The sequence below is a fragment of the Athene noctua genome, chromosome 4 (genome assembly GCF_965140245.1).
Source record: "Athene noctua chromosome 4, bAthNoc1.hap1.1, whole genome shotgun sequence".
NCBI lineage: Eukaryota > Metazoa > Chordata > Aves > Strigiformes > Strigidae > Athene > Athene noctua.
In genome coordinates this window covers 44,222,405-44,245,174 of record NC_134040.1, presented here as the reverse complement: position 1 = coordinate 44,245,174, position 22,770 = coordinate 44,222,405, and the positions used below count along the sequence as shown (strand labels likewise).

Below are 22,770 nucleotides of genomic sequence, written 5' to 3'. Positions count from 1 at the left end.
CCTGCAAATGGTCAGGGTTGACTCAGATTAATGTAGAAAAGGTCAGTTGAGTGATAAGCAGGGTCACAGGAATTAACATTGGGGTCTGAGTTTTGCTAGCCTAGACTGCCTACTAGACACACACATCATGTTTCATTAAGCACTACACAAATGTTAATGAAATTTAATAACCTTTTCCTGAGATGTCCCAGGAAATGAGGTAGTAAAATTAAAACAGTTAGATGTCTGCTGAAAAGCAAATATATTTATTATGCACTTTCATATACACAGGGATTTTCGCTTAATATAATACAAGGAATAAAATAAAAATTTTACAATGTGAAATTCATTCAATGTACATTAAAGGCTATTTACAACCCACTCCAGGAAAAACAGTCTATCTGCAAACCAAGTTAATTGAGGAGTTCAAATGGGGAATATTAAGCATAACAGACATTTGCATAGCAGAGTAACTGATGAGGGAAAATACCTTTTTATTTTTAAATAACTGGTAATGTTTTCAATACTGATCACAGATAAGACAAAAATGCATCAATTGTGCCTTCGTATCTCTTAATGCATTTCTCTTCTGAAGAGTTTTTCCACATGCATACAGTATTGATAACTGTCCACAAAAGTCTTTTTCCCTAGCTCTCCCATCAACAACTTTAGACGTCTTGTGGAGATGACCTCAGAAGGACCAGTGAAATTGGATGAAGAGAAACAGGATTCACGTTTTATTTGGGTTTTTTTTAGGTTGTGAGAACTGTTACATTGCAAGAAGAAACGTGCTGAGTCACAGCTATGCAACTCCATTCACCTCTGCTTGACTGTACAGATGTGAAAGACCAGAACAGTGAACAACAGGGGGAACAGCAACTTTTCTTTATACGCAAAACCTTCACAAATGATGATATTAAAAATCACACACAACAGCAATGTGGAATTACAAAGACCTTCTGAGAAAGTAGATATTTTAAAGCAATTCATGATCTGTTCCAAAGTGATATTCAAAATCTGTAAGAATTGTTATTCTGAAAACACTTTCAGCATGTCTACTTCCTGCTGATTTGGATATCAGGTTTCCCCAGCAATTTTTTGAATGTAAATATTATTCACACAAAAACCATCAGGCTATCTATAAGTTGTGGCCCCTTGTGAAACTGGCCCTATTTTTACGTCCTCTGTCCACAAGGTGCAATTAATAACAACACAATAAAATTAAATAAATATAATCCCAATGACAGTCAAGGTCAGTAGAAAAAACATCGGCATTCGGGGATCCCTTTCTACAGAACAAAACATACATCTAATAACTAAGAAAAGTTGCATTCTTGCACAGTATTGCAAATGTACTATACTTGAGGTTTGGAACAAGTTTGCTGAGAACATTTTGGTACTTTCTCTTTACTGAGCCACTAACCCTCTTAAGGCCATTCTGCCAGACTCCTGTTATGTTTATTTTATAATTGTCCCACAGGGACAAGAAATTCAGTACATGAAACATTCAGAATAATCACTATTGCCGTGTATCAACTTTAAACATCTAATTTTACTATGTGCTGAATGCCTGACTGTAAGATTCTTTTTACATTTAGTAACAAGCAAATAAGAATGGAGGTGCAAGATATTAAAAAAGAAAATGTTCTGATGATTGTTAATCATACAAGAGATGAAGCCCTTTAGTGCCTCAGAATATGCACTACATATACATCCAGGGGACATTTACTGAAGTTTAAGGATAGCCATACATCTAATTAATCCTCTATGAAAAATACCCTCAGCTTTCTATCATCTTATTTGTGGAATGATCAGAATTAGAGTATGAAAAAGATGAAACCCAAGCCTTTAGAAGAAATACTCACATACAAAAATAGGCTTATTTTCTAAAGAGCAAGGCTGTGTAATGGTGAATAGTAGAATATAGCTTGCATCTGTAGGAGAAAATAACCCACTTGTTTCATTTTATCACTCACAGAGCTGTGCAAGTAAGATGTGCACATTCAAAGGAAAAATTCATACTGTTCACTTTCACAACAATGGCCTTGATTTTGCTCTCTTTCATATAAGTAAAATTCTTCTGCTGTAAGAGCGGGGAATCAGTTTTCCATTATCCGTAGATGGAAAATCCAGACTGCTGATTAACCATGCTGCAGGTACAGAGATACTCATGCTGGCTCTAACTAATCCATCTGAAGCAGTAACTACATTCATACAAGTTTGTGCTTTAAAGAGTTATTGTCTCCGGACAGGGCTAACTCAGTAAGCTCTGTACCTCTGTACTCCCCAGACAACGGTATTACTAACCGTTTGCTTTTCCACTGTACTCTCACTGTATATTCTCTCAGCCTCATTAATGAAGCGTCTGTATTTTCCATGGTTCGTTTTACTCACATTCTCAATACAGTCCTTTACCTTGGAAAAAAGAAAGAGCTGTTTCTAATGTATAAAGGTATACATGAAAGCAGGATCAGACCTTTTACTTTAGCACCTAAAACATACCCATATTCAGTTACCTCATTACCATAACAATAACGGAGGCTATTTAAGATCAAGTGTCCAAGAGCAGATTTGCCTATTGTTTTCAGTGGTCACAGTCTACCGTCCAGATTTGGTGCTGTAGTACCAGAGATCAAATTTTGCCTCTTAAAAATCCCAGAGATACTGCAGATGGTTGTAGTCCGACTCCTTAGCTACCACCGAACAGCTATTACACAGACAGAACACACAAGTACAGTATTTATAAAATACTGTTACAAGACTTGTATTTCTGGAGAGAACTTTTTGAAGTACACAGGGAACTGACCATACAATACAACAATGCAAATGTGACAAAATGTTTGCTTATTTTCTTTAGCCACAGGAAAATAAATAGAAAAAAGCACTGCCTTTCCACAGTTCACTGTGGCACATGCACCTCTACCAAGCATTCCGGAATAGGAAATCAGAATTTCTTGTTCTTACCATTTCCAGCTGTTGTCAGGGAAATACAGCATGTATCTTTCTGCAATTAAAAAAGTGCTCATTCTGTGTATTAAATACAAAGTACACAAAATAAATTTTTGAAGCACAGAGGGTTATACTGAGAAGGCAGCCTGAAAATGTAGGCACGTTACAGTAATTAAGGTAACTGTACTGTAGTAATCACATTCTTGAATTTCTAGGGGGACTAAACAAGCATTGTATGCTTTCATCCCAGCCAGCTGATACATCATTCGGAGCAGAAGCGCTTCTGTTCATAGCATCATGGATTTGGCCTACAAGTACAAAATAAAAACATTAAGTTTTGAAATACTCCATAACACGAACTGTGCTGTTAGAAAGAGAGCTATATAATTTCTAATTAAAGTTCAAAGCACACAACAACATTCCGATGACGAAAAGTATTTCCTGCCTAACCCAAATCCCATGTTTGATTCCCTGTGCTCTCTGCCATCCAAAGCAGCTACAAGGTCCCCACAGCAGGAGAGCTTCCTCAACAGAGCTCAGAGGCAGCAGCCCAGGAAGAAAAGCCATTCCCCTCAGGTGCTCCAGGACAGTATTTCTGATGTGATTCTCCACAGGTGTCTAATTTATTCATTGGTCAGGGAAATTACTGTTTTTGTGCTCCAGACTTGGCAGAAGAGGAGGTAAATCATAGCCTGTGCCAAAGAACTCATTATCCACACAAAACTGTTTTAAACTTCCATATTTAAAATGAAGCTATGAAAAATTGTTAGAGAAAAAGCAAAAGGAACCATTTAGTTATCTGATGCCTCTTAGCCACTTGCATAACCAAGTACTTCACCGAGAAAACCTCTGAATTTTCAATAAAGCACTATTTCATCCAGATAAAGCAAAGCCCAGTTTGAGTTTAAAAATTATACGTGGAACGTTCAAATTTTTTTACATGTTTTGTTTATATTTTAAAATCAACAAAGATGGAAAACTCATTAAAACTAATTTTTTGATGACAGGTCAGGCCAAATCAATACATCCTAGGTCAGAACCATACAACTTACAATGAACTGTAACATGAAAACAAGCAAAGATCATCAGGAGCAGGTACATAAGACTTAGGAAATACAATTCTTAATTGTACATTTTAGTAAGTTTTATGGAGACAGAAAAAAAAAATTTCAAATTTAAATCCTGTTTGGACATGATGTAGAACTGTGGGAATCTAAAATCCTTTTGACTTTTACAAAGATTTAGGGCCCATTCTCCCTCACCTGCTTCTTCCTCTCTATGCCTGCTGCTGTTGTCCTGCCTCTTCACTTTTTCCTGCCCCAAAGCTCACCTGACCCTTTGCTAATATTTGCATTTTGCAAATGTGTAGGCTCTAGTACAAAGCTTTTTGAAACACTGTATTGTTTCAAATGTCAACCCCAAGGAAACATCTTAGAGTCCTGTGTAATATTCTAATGCTCTGCAATTCACAAGAGACCTCAGCTACATCTAGAGAGATGCATTCCATTAAAGTGAAACCCATTTCCAGGACATTTCAGGAAAAACCCTGCCTATGTGTTTTTGACAGCTGAAAACATCCCATTTGTGGATCCTGCACCATCTGCAATTGTCCTAGAAACCTGCAGTCTTTGATGACTTGCAGCAGAACTGAGTCAGCTAGGAAAAACATTCTTCTTCTAAGGAGCAGCAGTCTGATCTGTCAAAAATACAGCATTCACACAAACAAAAAATAATGTAAAAAATAAGCAAATAAGCAATAAGAGATATGCATAAATTTCATAAAGATGGTGCTTCTTTGAAATTCAAATAGAATATATATTAATTATTAACACATTCTCAGTACCCTAAACTAGATGAACCTTATCAGAAAGAGGGAGAAAAATAGTTCTATTTTAGCTGACTCACTGTCAATACAGGTCTGAAAAAGCTATATAAAATTCCTTCTTCAGCTTAAAATTCAACTTAGAGAAATCTAAATGAACACCGATTAAGAACTACAGAATGGTCAGAAAATTGGTACCATAACATAGATTCCAATCTTGCTCTGAGGAATGCCATCTCTTTTATAGGAGGGTTACCTTCACAGTAACAGAAATATAAAATCAAAGCTTTAGTGTAGTATTTTAACTTTTTAATTTGTAGATAATTATGCTACTGAGATTTCACATTTAAAATCCAAAGTCACGAAAGTGGTTGCCTGTAACTTACAAGAATCTTTACAAGCTTCCTGAAAATTACTTCTGTAAGTAATGAAATAATTACTGCATCTGAAAACACCACATATTAAAATTCCCAGCTGTTCTTATGTTTGAAAAGAAAATTCCAGATCAATGCTACATGAAACTTGTTGTTTTATTCAGTCATAGTGGGGTATTATTTAAGCAATCAGAATTCAACAGAAAATACGATAGTGATCCAATTCCTCTATGGCTGATGCTTTTAAATGACAGCAAAACAAATACTTGCCAGGTTAAGATTTTAACATTCATGTCTTTCATTCAGAAAGCAATTATGACGGTAAACGGCAATGAAACATAATTCTGGTGTATTTAAAATGCTCGTGATGAAATACATGTATTTGCTTCCTTTGTGACTGGATAGGTTACCTTTTATAATGGCGTTTCCTTCTTGTAGTTGAAACTTGGGTCACTACCTTCAATCTGAAGTTTTAAGGCTTGCTTAAGGCTGAGTTCTGTCTCTGTGGGAGGATAGCCTTCCAGAACTTCCTGATGCCCTCTATCCTGCACTGTTCGTGGGACAGAAACCCTACCGAGAAAAACCTGATTGCTCTGAAGATGATAATTTGGATTCGTCATAATTCCATTTCTCTTCTTCTGTTCACCACTCTGTTGGTGAATCAGGAACTGTTGCTGAGAACGACCAACTTCTTGCTGAGCTGGCGGGATCAAAATTTTGCACTGTGGCTCCACCGGCATTGATTTAAGTGGCACACTTGTCCCAGATTTGGCAATAGGTACTCGTTTATCAAACTGAGTCATTTCATACTCTAGCACTTTTGGTTGGGAGGAACTACTTTGTTTTATTTTTTTTCCAGCTGACCCAGATTTGCTGGAGTTGTCCATTTTCCCCCCTTTGTTAGCTTTAGTTGATTTCAAACTAGGTTTTACTTGGCTCCATTCAAATTCACTACTTGGTGAATTATGATTTTGACTTAGGGAATGTGTTGTGGAAGAAGGAGAAACAATAGACTGCCTACTTCTGCTGCGTGGCAGGGAATGCTGCTGTATTTGCTCTGTGAATGACAGGCTGTGGAAACTATCAATGGGTACTGTCTGAGCAGTCGCAGTCGACGATGTGGTGCGGAGAGAAGAATTTTTGGAACTCTTCAGGGAATTGTTTGATAAAGATGACTTCTGACGGTCAACCGTAGAATCAGGCGACTCTGAAGGAGAACTGAAGGCATGAGCAGGCCCATTAGATAAGCCACGCATACTAGGCTGCATATCTCCACCAGTACTCCCTGAACTATTTGACTTCATTGTTAATGACTGCATTTTAGAGGAGACTGACTGTAAGGGTTTTTGCTCCATTGTGTGGACTGGAGATGGAGTGCAACCATTCAGAGTAGACGCACCGTATTTTTCCAGTAATTTAATAATCTGAGAGTGTCCATTTTTAGCTGCAACACGCATAGCAGTGCGCCCAAACTGGTCGGCGTGATTTGGATCAGCACCATGCTCCAGTAATATCTGGACAACATCAATGTGCCCTTCTTGGGCTGCAATGCAGAGTCCAGTAGCACCTTGATTACATGTATGGTCAACCAGAGCTCCATGCTCAATGAGAAGCTGCACTACCTTCACATGACCTTGCCATGCAGCAGACTGCAAAGCAGATCTCTTCTCATTATCTGCAGCATTCACATCAGCATGGTATGTTATCAGCACCTGTACCATCTCCAAATGGCCCTGCCAGCAGGAAACATGGAGTGCTGTTCTTCCTTCAGCATCACTTGCTTCTACGTTTGCACCATTTTCTAAAAAATACTCAGCCATTGTAAGCTGGTTTTCTAATGCTAAGATATAAAGTGTTGGCCGGCCATCAGCATCTTTGTAGTTTATGTCTGCTCCATGGCTGAGCAGTAGTTCAACTATATCTCTGTGACCTTCTAAAGCAGCAACCCGGAGAGCATTTCTCCCATCATAGCCTCTCTGATCAATGTTGGATTTATTTTCCAGTAATATCTGCACACAATCATAGTGACCTTCTTGTGCAGCTAAAATGAAAGGTATACGTCCATCATTATCTATTTCATTTGTTCTAGCACCTTGTTCTATAAGAGCTTCACATATCAACCTGTGACCTTCAAAAGCTGCCATATGCAAAGGTGTCCAGCCTGCATCATCTCTGTGATTTTCATCTAGACCCCTGTCCAGCAGAGTCCGAACTACTTCAACATTGCCTTGTGCGGAAGCTATGCTCAGAACTGTTCTCCCTTCACTGTCAATGCTGTCAACAGCTGCACCCCAAAATAAGAGAGTATTTACAACTGAAGCGTGGCCCATGGAGGCTGCTGCCAGAAGCGGTGTACGACCATTGTTGTCTGTGTGATCAACATCAGCTCCTCCTTCTAGAAGTAGATCAACAACATCTACGTGCCCTTCATAAGCAGCTACCAGCAGTGGAGTCATGCCGTCTTTATCACAATGGTCAACTTCAGCACCACGGTCAATTAGAAGGCTAACCACTGAGGCATGTCCCTTACTGGCTGGCACACAAAGCGCGGCAACAGACAGTGCAGTCCTTCCATCCACATCCTCATGGTTTACCTCTGCACCATGATCCAGCAGGTGCTCCACGATCTCTTTGTGCCCCATGTATGCGGCTGCAATCAAAGCGGTTCTGCCCTCATTATCAGCCTTATTAACTTCAGCACCGTGTTGAAGCAGATTCAGCACAATATCTTCATGTCCTCCCCAAGCTGCTGCTCTCAGCGCCGTTCGACTATCAGCATCTGCACAGTCTACTTTGACTCCAGCATAAAGGAGCGCAGACACCACCTCTGTGTGCCCACCCCATGCTGCGGATCTCAACGCCGTCCAGCCGTCGTGATCTGTGTGATTAACGTTAGCCCCGCATCCGATCAAGCAATTGACAACCTTGGTATGTCCCTGCCGAGCAGCTAAGGTAAGTGCTGTTTGCCCATGAGTATCTTCTATCTCTAAATCTGCTCCCCTTGAAACCAGTAAGTTAACGACATCGAGATTGCCGCTGTAGGCTGCATTGGCCAAGAGCGTTCTCCCATTGGAATCGCACTGGTTTACTGATGCTCCATTGTCTAACAATGTGCGAATGGAATCTTCTCTCTCCAGAGCCTGCCGAACAATGCAAGATGCGCGGTCATCTTCACTGTTGACGTGAGCACCAGCTTTTACCAGTAGCTGTAACACTTCTTGTTCTTTAGGAATTAAGGTTGACAGGGAGTCTTTGACAGGTGTGCCATTCCATATCATCCACAAAGCCAGCTCTGAAGTCTCTAACTGCAAATTTGAATTAATTAGATGCAACGCAAACTCTTGAGCTTCTAATGGTGTTAAATCCTTTGCTCGGCAAGTGTAACTCATTGCCAGCATTCTGTGTCCCTCTGCTGCGTTACACAAGTATTTCTGTGTACAGTGCTTTACATCTAGCAACCATTCTGCAAAACTGTAATGAAACAAGATTTTTGTATTTCCAAGTCCATCAATAAGGACTTTTGACAGGACGTCCAATTTGCGCTGAAAGTCTTCCATTGTCAATGTCATATTTTTGGTCCACACTGCATGATACAATTCTGTTGTGGTTAATGGCCTACAGGCTGCAAGAATCACATTAAGTATAGGCTGGACTTTTGCAAATTGTTTTCTCACAAAAAGTCTCTGACAGAGCCAAAGGTATAGGCCATTTAACGTTCCTGGAATATCACGGATTTCTCGTAACATAATAAAATTCTCCACAACTCCATCTAGGACACGTTCCAGATACAAAAAGCAACCGCTGCTTTTGATGTGAAGCTGATTCAGCATTTCTGCAGTTTCTTTTGTGAGATGTTGTCTCAGTGCTTCTTCCTTATCTAAACGATGCAGAATATATTGTTGCACATCTTTCACAATATAAGCCTTTCGTAGATCATCCAGACTTATTTTTCTGAAACCTATTGAAAGGGAAGAAAATTATTATTATTTCTGAACTAGTTTTGCTTAACTCAGTGTTAAAAAAAGTGTTAAAAAAAAGGACAGACATTTCTGGGTAGGGAACACCCACAATAACATATTGTGTGTGTACACACAGTGAATGTAAATTAATAACAATAGCAGAGAACTTTGATAATAGACACATTTTTATCATCATCTACTATAAGAAGAGATATATGCATGAAAAATTTAAAAATCACTTTGAATCAGGCATTGTGTGTCTATGTTAGACCATATCAAATACCTAAGCAAAACCACTAGAACTGCAACCAAAATAACATTAAGTATATTATATTATTAAAGGAATAATCCCTTCCCCAATGTGGTTAACAATAGAATTCCAAACAATTTTCAGCTATTTAGATAAGACAACTATTATATTAATTATAGAAAGGGTTATTCACACCTGGTGCATATGCATGATGAAATGTACATAAATCACTAATTTGATGACCTTAGATTCTTTTAAAAGCTTTTATGATATAGGAGAGAGATTTACACTCAAAACCAGTTTTAAATATCTTTACACCTCTGTGCACTGAAAATTACCTACTTTTTTCAAGTCAGGACTGAGTTTTAGACAAACACCCTGGTTCTTTGGTAGGTGACTCACTGTATAAGGAAACAGGTTTCCTCATAGCCATATGATCTCATTGTTTTTCCCATCTGTTTACTCTTTAGAGGAAAAAGGGAAATTATTTCATACATGCATACTGTGTACATCTCCTCCCCACAGATGCACACGTATCCCCCCCAAGCAAAGACTGCTATTCTTAGCAGCACGTGCGCAGAAGTCCCTAGGGCAAGTGCAGTGGCCATAAGGCTCTCAAGAATGAGGAGGAATGAACGTACAGTTCCAAGGACTACATGGCTATCTCTGTCATTCAAAATGTCTGCTTTGGTAGTGCCAACTTAAGCATTTGATAAAGACCTGCCCTCTTTTATTAAGGACACGTTACCTTGTTTAAACATTGCTTTTCCGGAAGCTATGGGAAAACTGCATACAAGTACTGTGTTTTAGGCCAGAACTGAACCTCACTTCTCCAGGGACAGGCTGTAACCTCTTCTTCCAGTGTAGCAGATTGCACACATTTCCTTACAGTCAGCTCAGCTAGTCATAAAAAATCTAAAACTTTGCTTTTCAAACCAAAGCAGTTACTAACCTCCAAATTATCCTGAAGGAAAAGCAAGCACAGAGCAATGCATTCAATGCGATTTTGGTTCCATCTCCAAAAAACAAATAATTTTAAGTGAGACTCTGAAGAACGTTACTTTCAGATCTCTTCTTACTGTATTTAAACATTCTGTGAACCAACTGCTTGGTCTGTGAGCTTGTTCTGACTGATAACAGAGCTGTGTCTTTTGTTCCCAAGTGTCTTCAGCAGAGGCTCTGAATGTCACATTAAGCTCACACTGTTAATTGTTTAGCCTACATAAGCACTGGATAAACACAACAGATTAGAACTGAGAGGCAAACAGTATTACTAAAATATTTCTGCTTCCCTGATTGATTATGGTAGCATTAGAAAACGAACAGGACTTAATCGATAGAATAACTAAAAGCATAATCATGCTTCTCCCCAAAATAAAATCACTGGATAGGACACTTTGCAGTCACTTCTCAGACTAAGACCACACTAATAATATTGCCTACTTGAAGATTTTTAAATGAGAAAGCCAGGAGGCAGAAAATCATTATTTTGGGGGGATCCTTCTCCATTCCACAGGGGCATTTTTTTTTTCCTCTCACAAGAAACAGAGAACCATCTTTATCCATCATAATGTCACAACTACAAGTAATGTCCCAACCTGACCTGCAGAATGGCATAATTCATCAATTTACTTGTATTTGATTAGAATATTCCATATGTAACTTTGTGAGGCCCGTAATTCTTGCACATAAACCAAGTAAGAAACTTTGCTGAGTAAGGACAGTGCCCTGTGATTCTGCAGGTCCCAAGCTTCCGCTTCAAGTAAAATGCTGTTTCTAAGTCATGATCCCTCAGAAGATATGGAAGTGAAAACAGAGGCGTTGAAAACAGAGCATTGCTTGGTGCACGCCTTCAAAGTCGCATGCATACGCAGATCTGTCGTCGGATACAAGCGTCCCTTCGGTTGTCTCATGTGTGCAGGGAACAGCTCTGTTTTGCTCAATTCAGAGCAAATGCAATCACTGCATTCACTCACCTGTTCTTTGAACCTCTCTGCTTCTCCTAGCACAAATCTGTAGCTGTCACTTGGCTGAAAGAGAGTAAGTACAGAGCTCTGCAAACTCCTTCTCAGTGTGTTCAGTCATAAGTGACACCGCTCACAACACCCCCGGTCTCTCACATTAATCCCACGCCCACATTTTTCCTTTCAATATGTATCTGCATATGTAAGTTATTTTTATTTTTAAATGACTCAAGTGCTTTTTCACTTTTTACAGTCTTTGATTTCATTTCCCCCGCAACGAGAAAACCCCTGATTGACTCACATGACAGCAATCCTGAGATTTCAGCTAATGTTCAGTGTTGCTTGACTAATGACTACACTTCACCTCCGTTGACTCCCAGCCTTTGCAGTAAAACTTGCAGACTGCTAACTGTTTAAGCATCTCAGTCCCTGTATGTGCGCTTCAAAAGCAAAAGGCTTTTGCTTATCTTGCGATGTTCTTTTGAACATCAATTTTGTTTTTGCTTCCCAAAAAGGGGTAGGAAAGTGAACAAATAAAATTTAAAAAGGAAGGGTTTGTGGGTTTGGTTTGTAGGTTTTTTCCCCCCTTTAAATGAAGCTGTATCATTACTTCGTTCCATATTAGGGTTAAAAATAGTGCCCTACTCTGTACTTACCTGAGACATACCAAATGTCTAAGCACTTCAGCCAAGCAAATAAATTTCAGAAGACTTCAGAGCAATGAATATTCCAGAAGTCAGTAATTTAAACAATTTGACGGGCTGCATGTTCACAGAAGCTAAATTGTTTCTTTTCTCTTGCAGTTTTTCCAAATACTCCTTGTTAATGAGATCCTATATAACATATCTGAAGACAAGTTTGTAAAGCAACAAGCAGAGTACACTCATACAGATCTCCACACATTTCAGGGATGATATGCTCTCTAAGGGGCTGGAATTAACAAACTGCTATTGTAACAGACTTTTGAACAGAAATAGGTTGTTAATTTTAACCACTGCACCACATCATAGTATAATAAGCAAATAATTCAAGAAAGGCCTTATAGATAGAACTATTTTTTTTTTTTTTTTAAATCTTCAATTCTTGTTGCTAGCTTGAAGGAGGGAAAGAAAGCCCTTTTTTTTTTTTTTTTTTTCCCAAATGTCTATCTAAATGAGGTCATTTTACATTTCCAAACAAAGATCCTGCAAACTTGCTCTTCAACCATACCAGACACAATAAGTCACTTTCATGGACAAGAAGTACCAAAACATTAAGAGAAAGCTCATTTTGTTTCAGATGCATTCCCATGAACTACTTGAGCTCAGCAAAACAGGAGTGCAGTAGACAGAACTTGCAGTCCCACGACCCTGCTTTTTGCATTGTTAAAATTTTTCTTACGATCACTTTCAACCCAATGGGAGCTCCAATATGGATTTTCCTGATTTATTAAATTCCTGGCAGTTCTGTAAACAAATCAGTTCCAAATGTATTTCTTGGCAAGATCCAGGGTAATTCAAAGGAAAAAAAAAAAGTAGTATCTTGGATATATAAATACTTTTACAGTATGTCAACCTTTTCAAACTTTAATAATAAAAAATAAGCTATTAACTAGCAGGTTCCAGTAAATACTTAAAAATACCCTTCTACTTTCATATTTTTAAATACACTTACATAAGTAAATTACAAAAGTTTTAAATAGATTTTAATATATTTAACTGAATTGTTAACTTTGAAGTAATCTGAATGATTAAAAACATGGCAATATTTTGGCATTAATACTCTAAACTGCTAATGTAAGCATATATTAAATTAGGTATTTCTATGGCCATTTATGCACACCTGCTCAAAAAGACTAACATATCCAGCAGAGTAAAATGCACCTGAAAACTTAAATTGCACACTAAGCTTTTTGGTGTGCTTACAGTATACTACGCATTACAAATTTCACTGCATCTAACCCAGGATGCTAAGTGACACTGAGGCTGAAATCTGCTGCTCACACTGGTCTATGTCACTGTAGACAAGTTTAGTTAGTTAGATTTACAGGTAATGGTCCATTTAAAACAATTTAGTCTTCCCTCTTTAATTATGAAGCAAGTAAGTTCAAATTCACACACAATTTTTTACTAGGAAATACGAAATTCCCTAGTATCATGTTTTCAAAGCGGTAATCAGAAGAAAGTGGTAATGAGAAGAAAACAGTCACTAAAAGCTCCCAGTTTACTTCCCAAGCCTTCTAAAGATTTTTTTTTTCCAAAACCCAAACCAAAACAAATAAACTGTTCTAAAACTTTACTATTATAGAAGTAAATTTTACAACTACATAAACATATAAAGATTATCTTTTACAGTGAAAATCTGACTCCCGTAAAGACTTTAAAGTAACATGAAACCACCCAAATTCCAACCTATAATGAAAAATAAGAGGACAACTTAGATTTTCTTTTTTGAAGCAATTTCATAACGTTTATTTTCTGAAATAGCAGCTAATGAGAAAAGGTACTGATTCGATTTGGGGATTCAGCAATAAAAACTCCCTGAGGAGCTTCAATTATCAAACAGTGTGAGTTTTCTGGGTACAGAGAAGGTGGGTTGCAATATATTTTGATACAGTTTTCATATTTTTGCTTATTTTTTAATTTTAGGAAAGGCTACAAGAAAAACAACCCACCACATCTATTCAGACCAGAACCAGCAAATAGCAGAAATGTGAGAAAGGCTTATGCTCCCAAGATTTCTAATCCAGAATAAGTTTGGATAAATATCAGCTCTTAATAATATCTGGCTGTCTGGAACTGAACAACAGATAAAAGGATGAGTGAAAAATGAATGACAGATTGTCTGCTTTTGCCTACGGATAAGTGGGTGAATGAAGCTTAAGCTGCTTCTGAGGCTGAAGTGAACCCTTTCACATCCACTTTTGATTCTTTTTATTGTGGTTTCCAGTATCTAACATTGAATTTATGGAAACTACAGCTCCCGAGAGGTGACATCTGCATGGTTTGTACCACACTACTGCACTCATGCCTCACACATGAGAAGGAATTCTTTGGATGAAGAATGTCAGTGTTTAATTGAGGGGTATAATCAAGCCACATGCCAGAGATACTTGGTTTATGTGTGCAGCAAAAAAGAAATGAAGCAAATTCCTATTAAAAAGACTCTTTAAATGAATAAATAGAGCATTTGTACATATGCACTTTTGTCCATTTACCTTTCCACTGTTAGTGAGAAATTATTTGCTTTTTACTCAAACTTATCTCAATAAAATTGTCGAATTTTAAGATGCCTAAAGTTTTTAAACTAACATGATGGATCTTTAAAAAAGGAATTTAGTTTTGTAAGAACTGCTATGCTTTCAAGATTTAGCCTCATTTTAGAAGAAGGATTTTTATTAGCTAATTTGTTGAAGCATAAAAAACTCCCGTATGTTCTGTGCCACTTCTGGGTTTGAGTGCTTTTTCAGTTATTTAGAAATACAAGGAAACTTTTTCTAACATTGTAATACAAAGACTGGAAAGACTGTGTTTAATGTAGCTGCTTGACTGTCCATACTTGTAGTCAAATTAGAGCAAATGATGATGTGGGAGATAACGTGGATAATTATGGGCACAAGACAGAGAATTGTTAAATATAGGGGAAAAGTCCGTAAGAAAAAATGAACAGGCATGATGTGGCACTTGGTGACAGTACACATGTAAAAGAAGGCAGGAGGACATGCATTATCTGTTCTCCTTTTTTACTCAATTGGCTGGCTTTTGCTCACTGTGGAGGGTGACCACAGACTCATGCAGGCATCATTTTACATTTGGTTCATATTTTTGAGGTTGTCTCTGCAGCCACAAGAGGCAAAACTTTTTTTTTTTTTTTTTAATTAATGAAAGCTGAGAATCTGAGTAAGGGGAAAAATCTGTAGCACACTGTGCTACTACTACAGAATCTGGGAATACAGAAGGGCCCAGAACACAAGCTGCAGCAGATGCAGGCACAACTATTCAACTTTCATAAGTAAGTCACCAACAAAAGTGAAGAAACAAAGAGGATGAGGACAAACATCCCCTCCTCCTTTTCTCATTCTTAAGAGTGGTAGGGATGATGTATTCACCACTGGCAGCAGCACAATGAGAGTGGATGAGAAAGACTGGACTCTCTCCTCCACGTCATCACTATTTTTGGTTTGAGAGATGCTTGCAGAACTCTCAGGCCACTGCAGAAATCCTGCTTCCACTCATTGATAACACTTTCTGACAAATAGATTTAGCCCTCATTTCAGCAGATATATGGAGGAAGTTTTCACTGCATGAAAATTTTAAGTGAAAACTGATATAAACTGATTGTAAACCAATTAATATTGGTGAATATATATTTCATATCGTACTCTAAAATTTTTAGCAGAAAAAACTACAGATGGGATGCATTTTCCTAAAATAATCCTAAAAGGATTCCAATCTACCTTACTAAATTACAGTGAAACTGGGTTTTTTGGGGGTCCAAATTAAATAAACATATTTGAAGAAAATGTACAGTGATTATATTATCATTATGGTTGCAAATATTTATTTGCTGGGAAATTGGAAGCATCAGAAATTCAGTACAATAATGTCTCAGAGTGCAGTGCACGTTATACATGATTTATTTCTTCAGTTATGAGTGCAAAAAATACTTATCGTTGATCTTAAATTCTGCCTGCTCACCAATTAAATAGCTTCATAAATTGGCTTGACTAAAAGTAAACATTCAAATACCACAAAGGAGAAGAGTTTGCCCCAGTCAAAGTGATAATGACAGTCTATTCTTTTCAGGGTAGAACCAGAAAAGAAATCAACATTATATTAAGTTTCACTACACAAAGTTGCAATGTATCTGAAGTTAACAGAAACTTCAGCCATGCTCCTCACATCCTCGCTATAGCTTTCACAGACTTGAATATTGGCTGTAAACAGGAAAATCATTCAGCAGTGTATTAAGTGGGCAGCCACCACACTGGCTGTAATGTCACAATTTTCTTTCGTAGTGCATAAAACACCACTTCTTCCAAACAGACCCTAAAATGTCTTCTCCATTTGTATCCAATTATTTTGAGATTCATTCATTCTTTGCTGTACCTTTTCCACAGTGAAGATGGCATTATAATATCACAAAGCAACTTCCTTTATGCTATTCATCAGGTCATTCTCTGTGGAAATGAGAAATTAACTCATTCAAATTAAATTTATTTTAAGGGCATATCCATTAGTTCTGCTGATTTTTCCTGTCAGGAATTCCATCTGGAAACATACTTAGAAGACAACAGCAATTTTTTAGGACTAGTCTGAAAGACTATATGATTTAGTGGAAAGGAAATAAAACTGCTCTGAAGAAAGTTTTGTCTGGTTTTTTGGCAATGACAATGTATCTAATCAGCCAAGCTTTTACAAAACTATTCCCATATGAATGTCCAAAGGAGCCCTGTGAAGCTACCCCAAAGTTTCCTTTAGTTCTCACATACTCCCAAACACCAATTTTCATGTCTGCCACTGATTAATACAGTACTTCATTCCAAAATGCAATTATCCCATTGACCTTTTGCTACTGTGGAAACGAGCAAGCCTATGGGTCTATGTTCTATAATCACATTTTTGTCCTAATTGTGTCCTTAATACACACAGGCTTTATACATAGGCCTGGAATCCAGTCTAGATATTGCCCTTTATTAAATTTCAGAGAACTTCCAGTAACAATGTCATTATAGTGAAGAAATGTTCTCATGACACAGTAAAGCCTGGATGAAGAAGCTGTAAAGAATTTTTTTACTGTGCAACCTTTGCCAAAAGTATGCTCCAAGAATCCCCATCTGCATTGTTTCCCTCTCAAGTTCCACCTTCAAAGATTATTCCCTGCTCTCTGAAAAGAAGGGGAGAGATTTTAATGGCAGATGAAAAAAAATCTTTTGAGGTTGTAAGGAATGGGTGTATGCAGACGACATACTTATGTACTTACACATCACCTACACCATTTCAAAGCTTTTTAAAACTAGCAAAGCAAGAGAAAAACTCAAAGCAGCCATATTCTTTGCAGATATATTGCAAAGACATAACTTACCTCTAAAATACTTGGCCAATTTAAGCTCTCTATAGTCCTCAGTAAACAGGAATGTGTTTTTCAGCATTACCATTTTTGTGATTGTCATTTTTTACAACTAAGCACGCATTGGTACTTTCAACCATCACCAAGGGTCTTGTAAACACTATATCCTAGTTACAGACAGAGGTAGCAAACACTTCCTATGTTCTGTACTCACCTGTAAACATTTTTGTAACAGCTTTACTCTGCTTGCGGGCAGAACACAGGAGGAGCAGCCAGGGAGGGAAAAACTCAAAGTGGCCAGCTAAAAGCTCCGCTATTGTTCCAGATAAACTTGTAGAAGTCTGTTCACCCTCAGAAACATTACAGCCCTCATCAACTGAATCTACAAGGATGAAGAGGCTCTGCTGAGGGGGCTTCATTCCCAAGAGAGGGAGCAGAATGCACCTGTAAGGAACACAAAACAAAATCAGTATTTTAAACACATTTAACAATACATTGACTATCATATAGTCATTCAAGTTGAAGCTATGATCAACTTAAAATGCTTTAGACTGTTGAAATAACTTTGCATTTTCAATAGCTATGGCAGAAAATACTGAGGTAGACCGAACTAACAGAAATAGTTTGAACAGTAAGTGATGTAATTCTTGCTTAGGGAGCATTACTTTCTAATGAACTTACTAGTTTATACCAATACTTTAAAACTATTTAATGTTGTTCAAGGCTGATTAGAAGACTTGCAAAAATATTGCTTCTCTAAGATAGAAGCCACTTGGCTTAAAGTTTAAGAACTTCATTACTGCTGTCTCTGCCAAAGCTGTTGTTACTGCTTATCAGAAACTAATAATGAACAATAGTTGGTCATGAAACAGAAGTCTAGAAAAAAGACACATTAAATATCCTAGCTCAAAGAGTTCAAGTCTGAATGAATAATGGTTTTACAAAGAGCAGAATTTCTGCCATACCTTCACAAATGAAATGCAAATTAATTTAGTAGCAGACTGAGCATTTGGTAGTGATGCTGATATATCTAGTTTTTATTTATACTGAGATTGCGAAGTTCCTATTACTGCAAAAGGATTAACCACATCCTCAGGACACTAGCATCTATACCAGTGCACCTGATTGTGCAGTTAAAAAAAATCTCAAATTTGCATGTATTATTGCCACTTTTAATGGTACTCCTTAAAAATATAACTAACTCTGCACTTACACATACCTTTAAATAGCTACTATATAACTGTCATGTAGTATACCGGTATTTCCACGCTACATTTTTTGGGGGAAACTTCATAATGATTTAGGCCCTTAAGTTTCGCTGACGAAATTACCTTTCAATACATTTGGCAAGTAAACTTTTACTTTAGAGTAAAAACATTCAGAAAAATAAACAAGGTGAGAAAAATATGTATCTAACAGTTTATTCTCTTTTGTAGATTTGTTATTTGCACATGTCCAGAAGGCATGCACATCATAAGTATTTTTTGATTTACTCAAGACCATAATAATCTTTTTTCATTTGCTTTACTGAACAAATTTTTCTTCAGAAGGCTTTGGTCAACACATTAATACCTACCAAGCATTCAAATTGGAATATAGGCAAATCTTGTCTGTTAATGGAAGAAGGCAACCCACTACAAAAATGATTCATAAGCCCTGTTAGTGGTAGGTTTGTTATTTTCTGGCTTTCTGACTGTGAAAATTGCAAAATGGAAACAGAGTGGTGCACCTTTCATGTCTGACAGTAACAACAGAATCTAGAAGAGCAGACTAGGTGATCTATTACACTTGGAGATATTTCCCCAAAGGTATAAAAAGGAAGTACAAATTACTTGTGTTCTGAAAGTATTCAGCATTAGACGGTTTTTAAATCCCTAACACTGCCACACCCCCCCCCTTTTCTTTTCACATGCATAAGACTACTGAGAATTCTCTGGTGCTTGGTTACTCTTTCAGAAGATGCTCAAAGTACAACTAAAATCACTGTTCACTAAACTGAGAAGTTAAGCAGCTACCACTTAACAGAACAGGAAATTAAAGTATCCATAAGGTTAAAATTACTCTCCTAAGTGATGCCAATCCCACAATGAAAGGACACAGTTGGAAATGACCACATTTTCCACCCCTTCCCCCACCAGAATGCTGCCTTGTCCCCTCAGCTATTTATGTCAAGGCGTTTTCCCTGTAAGATTTCTTTTTCTATCAAAACCAATTTTCTTTTCACATAGTTGTCTATACAAAATTATTTTTCAAGTATGAACGTTACTACAAGATAAGAAGAACTGGTAATGGTACGTTAAATTAAAATCTCACTTAAAATATGTGTGACTAACGAAATGCCTACAAAATATTTTAGGAGAATCCAACAATGTTCTTGTATTTACCTGTTGGGAATACCTCCAAGAAAAGCTAACTGTCATGTCTAGGAAAAAGTCACAAATCATTCTGCTTAATTCCTGCAATACCTAGCAGTTTGCTGTAGCACGTTATATCAAAAGGTTCACCATGCCTCCAAAGAGGGTTGAAAGTAGATATTTAAGGAATAATGTAAGCACTGGGCAAGCACTAAGCCACGTTTTCCCAGAACTCTCAGGAAGCACAGCACAACATGCTTCCAGGGACTTTCTAAACCAGAGATTCAGTCTTTGCATTTAGTGTCCCTTAACAGACCACACTTCCAAGAGTTTGTCCAAGTCTGCTATGAACCAATTTAAGCCTCCAGCATCCACAAGCCTCCAGCAAGGTTGCCTGCAGCTTAGTTACACACTGCATGAAAAAAACCCCTTCATTTCGTAGTTCAAAATCCAAAATATCCTTGTTTCATTTGATACCCTTCAGCTTTCATACCGCGATGGTGAGCGATTATGTCATATTCACCTTCTCTATGTCATTTGTAATCTTCTGACTTGTACCACTGCCTCTCTGGGCCATTTCTTTCCAGGCAGAAGTATCCTAGCATATTGATTGTGCTTCATAAAAAGCTATTCTATTCACCCTTGTCTCCCTGCATTCTTCTTTTTTCCAATTCATACTTGTATTTCTGAACCTTAACATAAATTTATTTTTCCTAGTGGAATTTTACACACATATACATATATATATGTGCATATAAAAAATGAGGCACAATGACTTCTCTCAGCTTACAGCGATATTATTAAAAGTGCAGCATTGACAAGACATTGGTAAGGCTTTCTCTTAAACTGTACTTAGAAACAATCTGATAAACTTCTGTCCTTCCTAGCCATATTATATCTCACGAGTTCAGAGTAGATGCCAAGTAACACAATACTGAAACTTTTCACAGAATCACAGAATCATCTAAATTGGAAAGGACCCTGAAGATCACCCAGTCCAACCATTAACCTAACACTGACAGTTCCCAACTACACCAGATCCCTCAGCACTAAGTCAACCCAACTCTTAAACACCTCCAGGGATGGGGACTCCACCACCTCCCTGGGCAGCACATTCCAATGCCCAACAACCCCTTCTGGAAAGAAATGCTTCCTAATATCCAGTCTAAATCTTCCCTGGTGCAACTTGAGGCCATTCCCTCTTGTCCTGTCGCTTATTACTTGGTTAAAGAGGCTCATCCCCAGCTCTCTGCACCCTCCTTTCAGGGAGCTGTAGAGGGCGATGAGGTCTCCCCTCAGCCTCCTCTTCTCCAGACTAAACCCCCCCAGTTCCCTCAGCCGATCCTCGTACCAGCTTTCAGAGATGGTAAGGTCTGTGCTAACTTGCCACAAGACACATCATGTTTACCTCCATAACGACTTTGTAATTCCACTCCCCTACGATTTCTTGCTTGCATAGGAAAATTACATAAACCAACATGGAAGTATCAACGTTTTAAAGTACTTCTGTAAACAGTGATTCATATATAGATTGTCGTACAGATTGCTTACTTTGAGGAGTGCCTCTCAAAAGATTAGAAATTAATTTTCTTTACCTTCTGAAAAGAGCTTTACTTTTATAACTTTTATATTCAATACAGATATAAAAGTGGTTATCATCACAGAAAATTTCTGAAACAAAAATGATGATTTAAACCAACATTAATTAGTAAAAGTACAAAAACTCTAGAGAAAACCACACAATTAGGTATTTTAAATGATGGAATTAATGTAATGTAATTTAATTCAGTGACTTATTTATGCAGAGTGAAGAAGTTTTACATGCTCTCTAGCAAATAAGGAGTCATCAGAACAATGAACCATCCACAGAATTCTTCAGGACTGCTACCGAGTTGACTGAACCCACACAAAAAGGATTTTCCACATATGGAAGGAATATATACACACTATGCTGAAGTTCTGCTTATGATTATTCTTGAGATTTTTAGACTGGATCCACAAAAATATCAAGACACAACACAACAAAGTAGAAAGATAGTAGTGTTGTCCACAAAGGCTCAAAGAAGTCACAGTGGAATGCACATACTTGCTTAAAAACCCCCCCCACAAATGCAAACACACATGCCAAATAACAATTAATGAGTGGTTCTAGAAGCAAAAGAAGTTAGAAATCCTGTTTTTTTTCCTGAGTGTGTTCCTCATATTGGATTATCTCTGGTATATAGGAAATTCAGTTATGTCACCACTGAAATCGTTTGATGCCTGCTTACAGCATGAACATAACTTATCCTTAAAAGGGCTCCTTTTTCTCTCTCCAGCTGCCAGCATTCACTACTGACAAACACATAGAACAACCATATAAAACTCATCTCCTAAGCAAGCCAAGAGAAGCAAGGAAAAAAAGAAGGAAAAAACCCCAACCCTTTCCTCCACACACTTGTTAGAGCCTAAGCGCTGCTACTTTTAGCAAAACACAAAATACTTCAAATTTCATTGACAGAAATGCCTGATTTGGAAATCTGCTTAACTACTACTACAGCTCTTAGATTTCTTTTCCTACTTCACTATGACAATTCTTTAACAAACTGTCTTTTGAGTCACCTTTCCGCCAAATGGTTGTAGTTCAGCACTTGTATTTCAGTTACAGCAGCTAATGCCAAGAACTATCCCAGAGGTCTGCGTCAGGAAATTACAAAACCTTCTCTTTTCAGATAAAGTTTGTAAAAATGCAGACAATATCATTATCCCACACACAACCTTCTTCGCTTTCTCCTCCTGCTTTTTTGCAAATGATGCTATCACCAGATTCCCTGAGCAAATTCACCAGCTATTTGTCATATTCCTAACCCCTGCATACTTGGCCTCTTTCCCCCACCTACCTGCCTTTAATTATTGAGGGGGTTAATTTTTCCTCCTCATTTTAAACTATTAAATGTCTCCAAACATTTTTATTCAGAGGAAACAATCTATCCAAGCTACAGCTAGGGAACCAGCTTCAGCATTCATGCTGAAAGTAGGCATGCACCCTGCGCTCTTGCACAGGTGGCGTGCAAAACTGATTTTGCATCCAG

General features: G+C 37.7%; 1 protein-coding gene across 1 annotated transcript in view; it reads right to left on the bottom strand.

Annotated features, from left to right (window-relative positions):
- Positions 1 to 229: 229 nt before the first annotated feature.
- The window catches only part of ANKRD50 (ankyrin repeat domain containing 50), a 43,499-nt gene continuing 20,958 nt past the window's right edge, over positions 230 to 22,770 (bottom strand). Inside the window, exons 3-5 of the mRNA XM_074905124.1 lie at positions 17,560 to 17,789; positions 5,535 to 9,082; positions 230 to 3,236 (exon numbers count right to left, since the gene is read on the bottom strand). Of these exons, the coding sequence (XP_074761225.1) occupies positions 5,538 to 9,082; positions 17,560 to 17,789 (3,775 nt within the window). The 3' untranslated portion in view covers positions 230 to 3,236; positions 5,535 to 5,537. The remainder of the gene's footprint in view (positions 3,237 to 5,534; positions 9,083 to 17,559; positions 17,790 to 22,770) is intronic.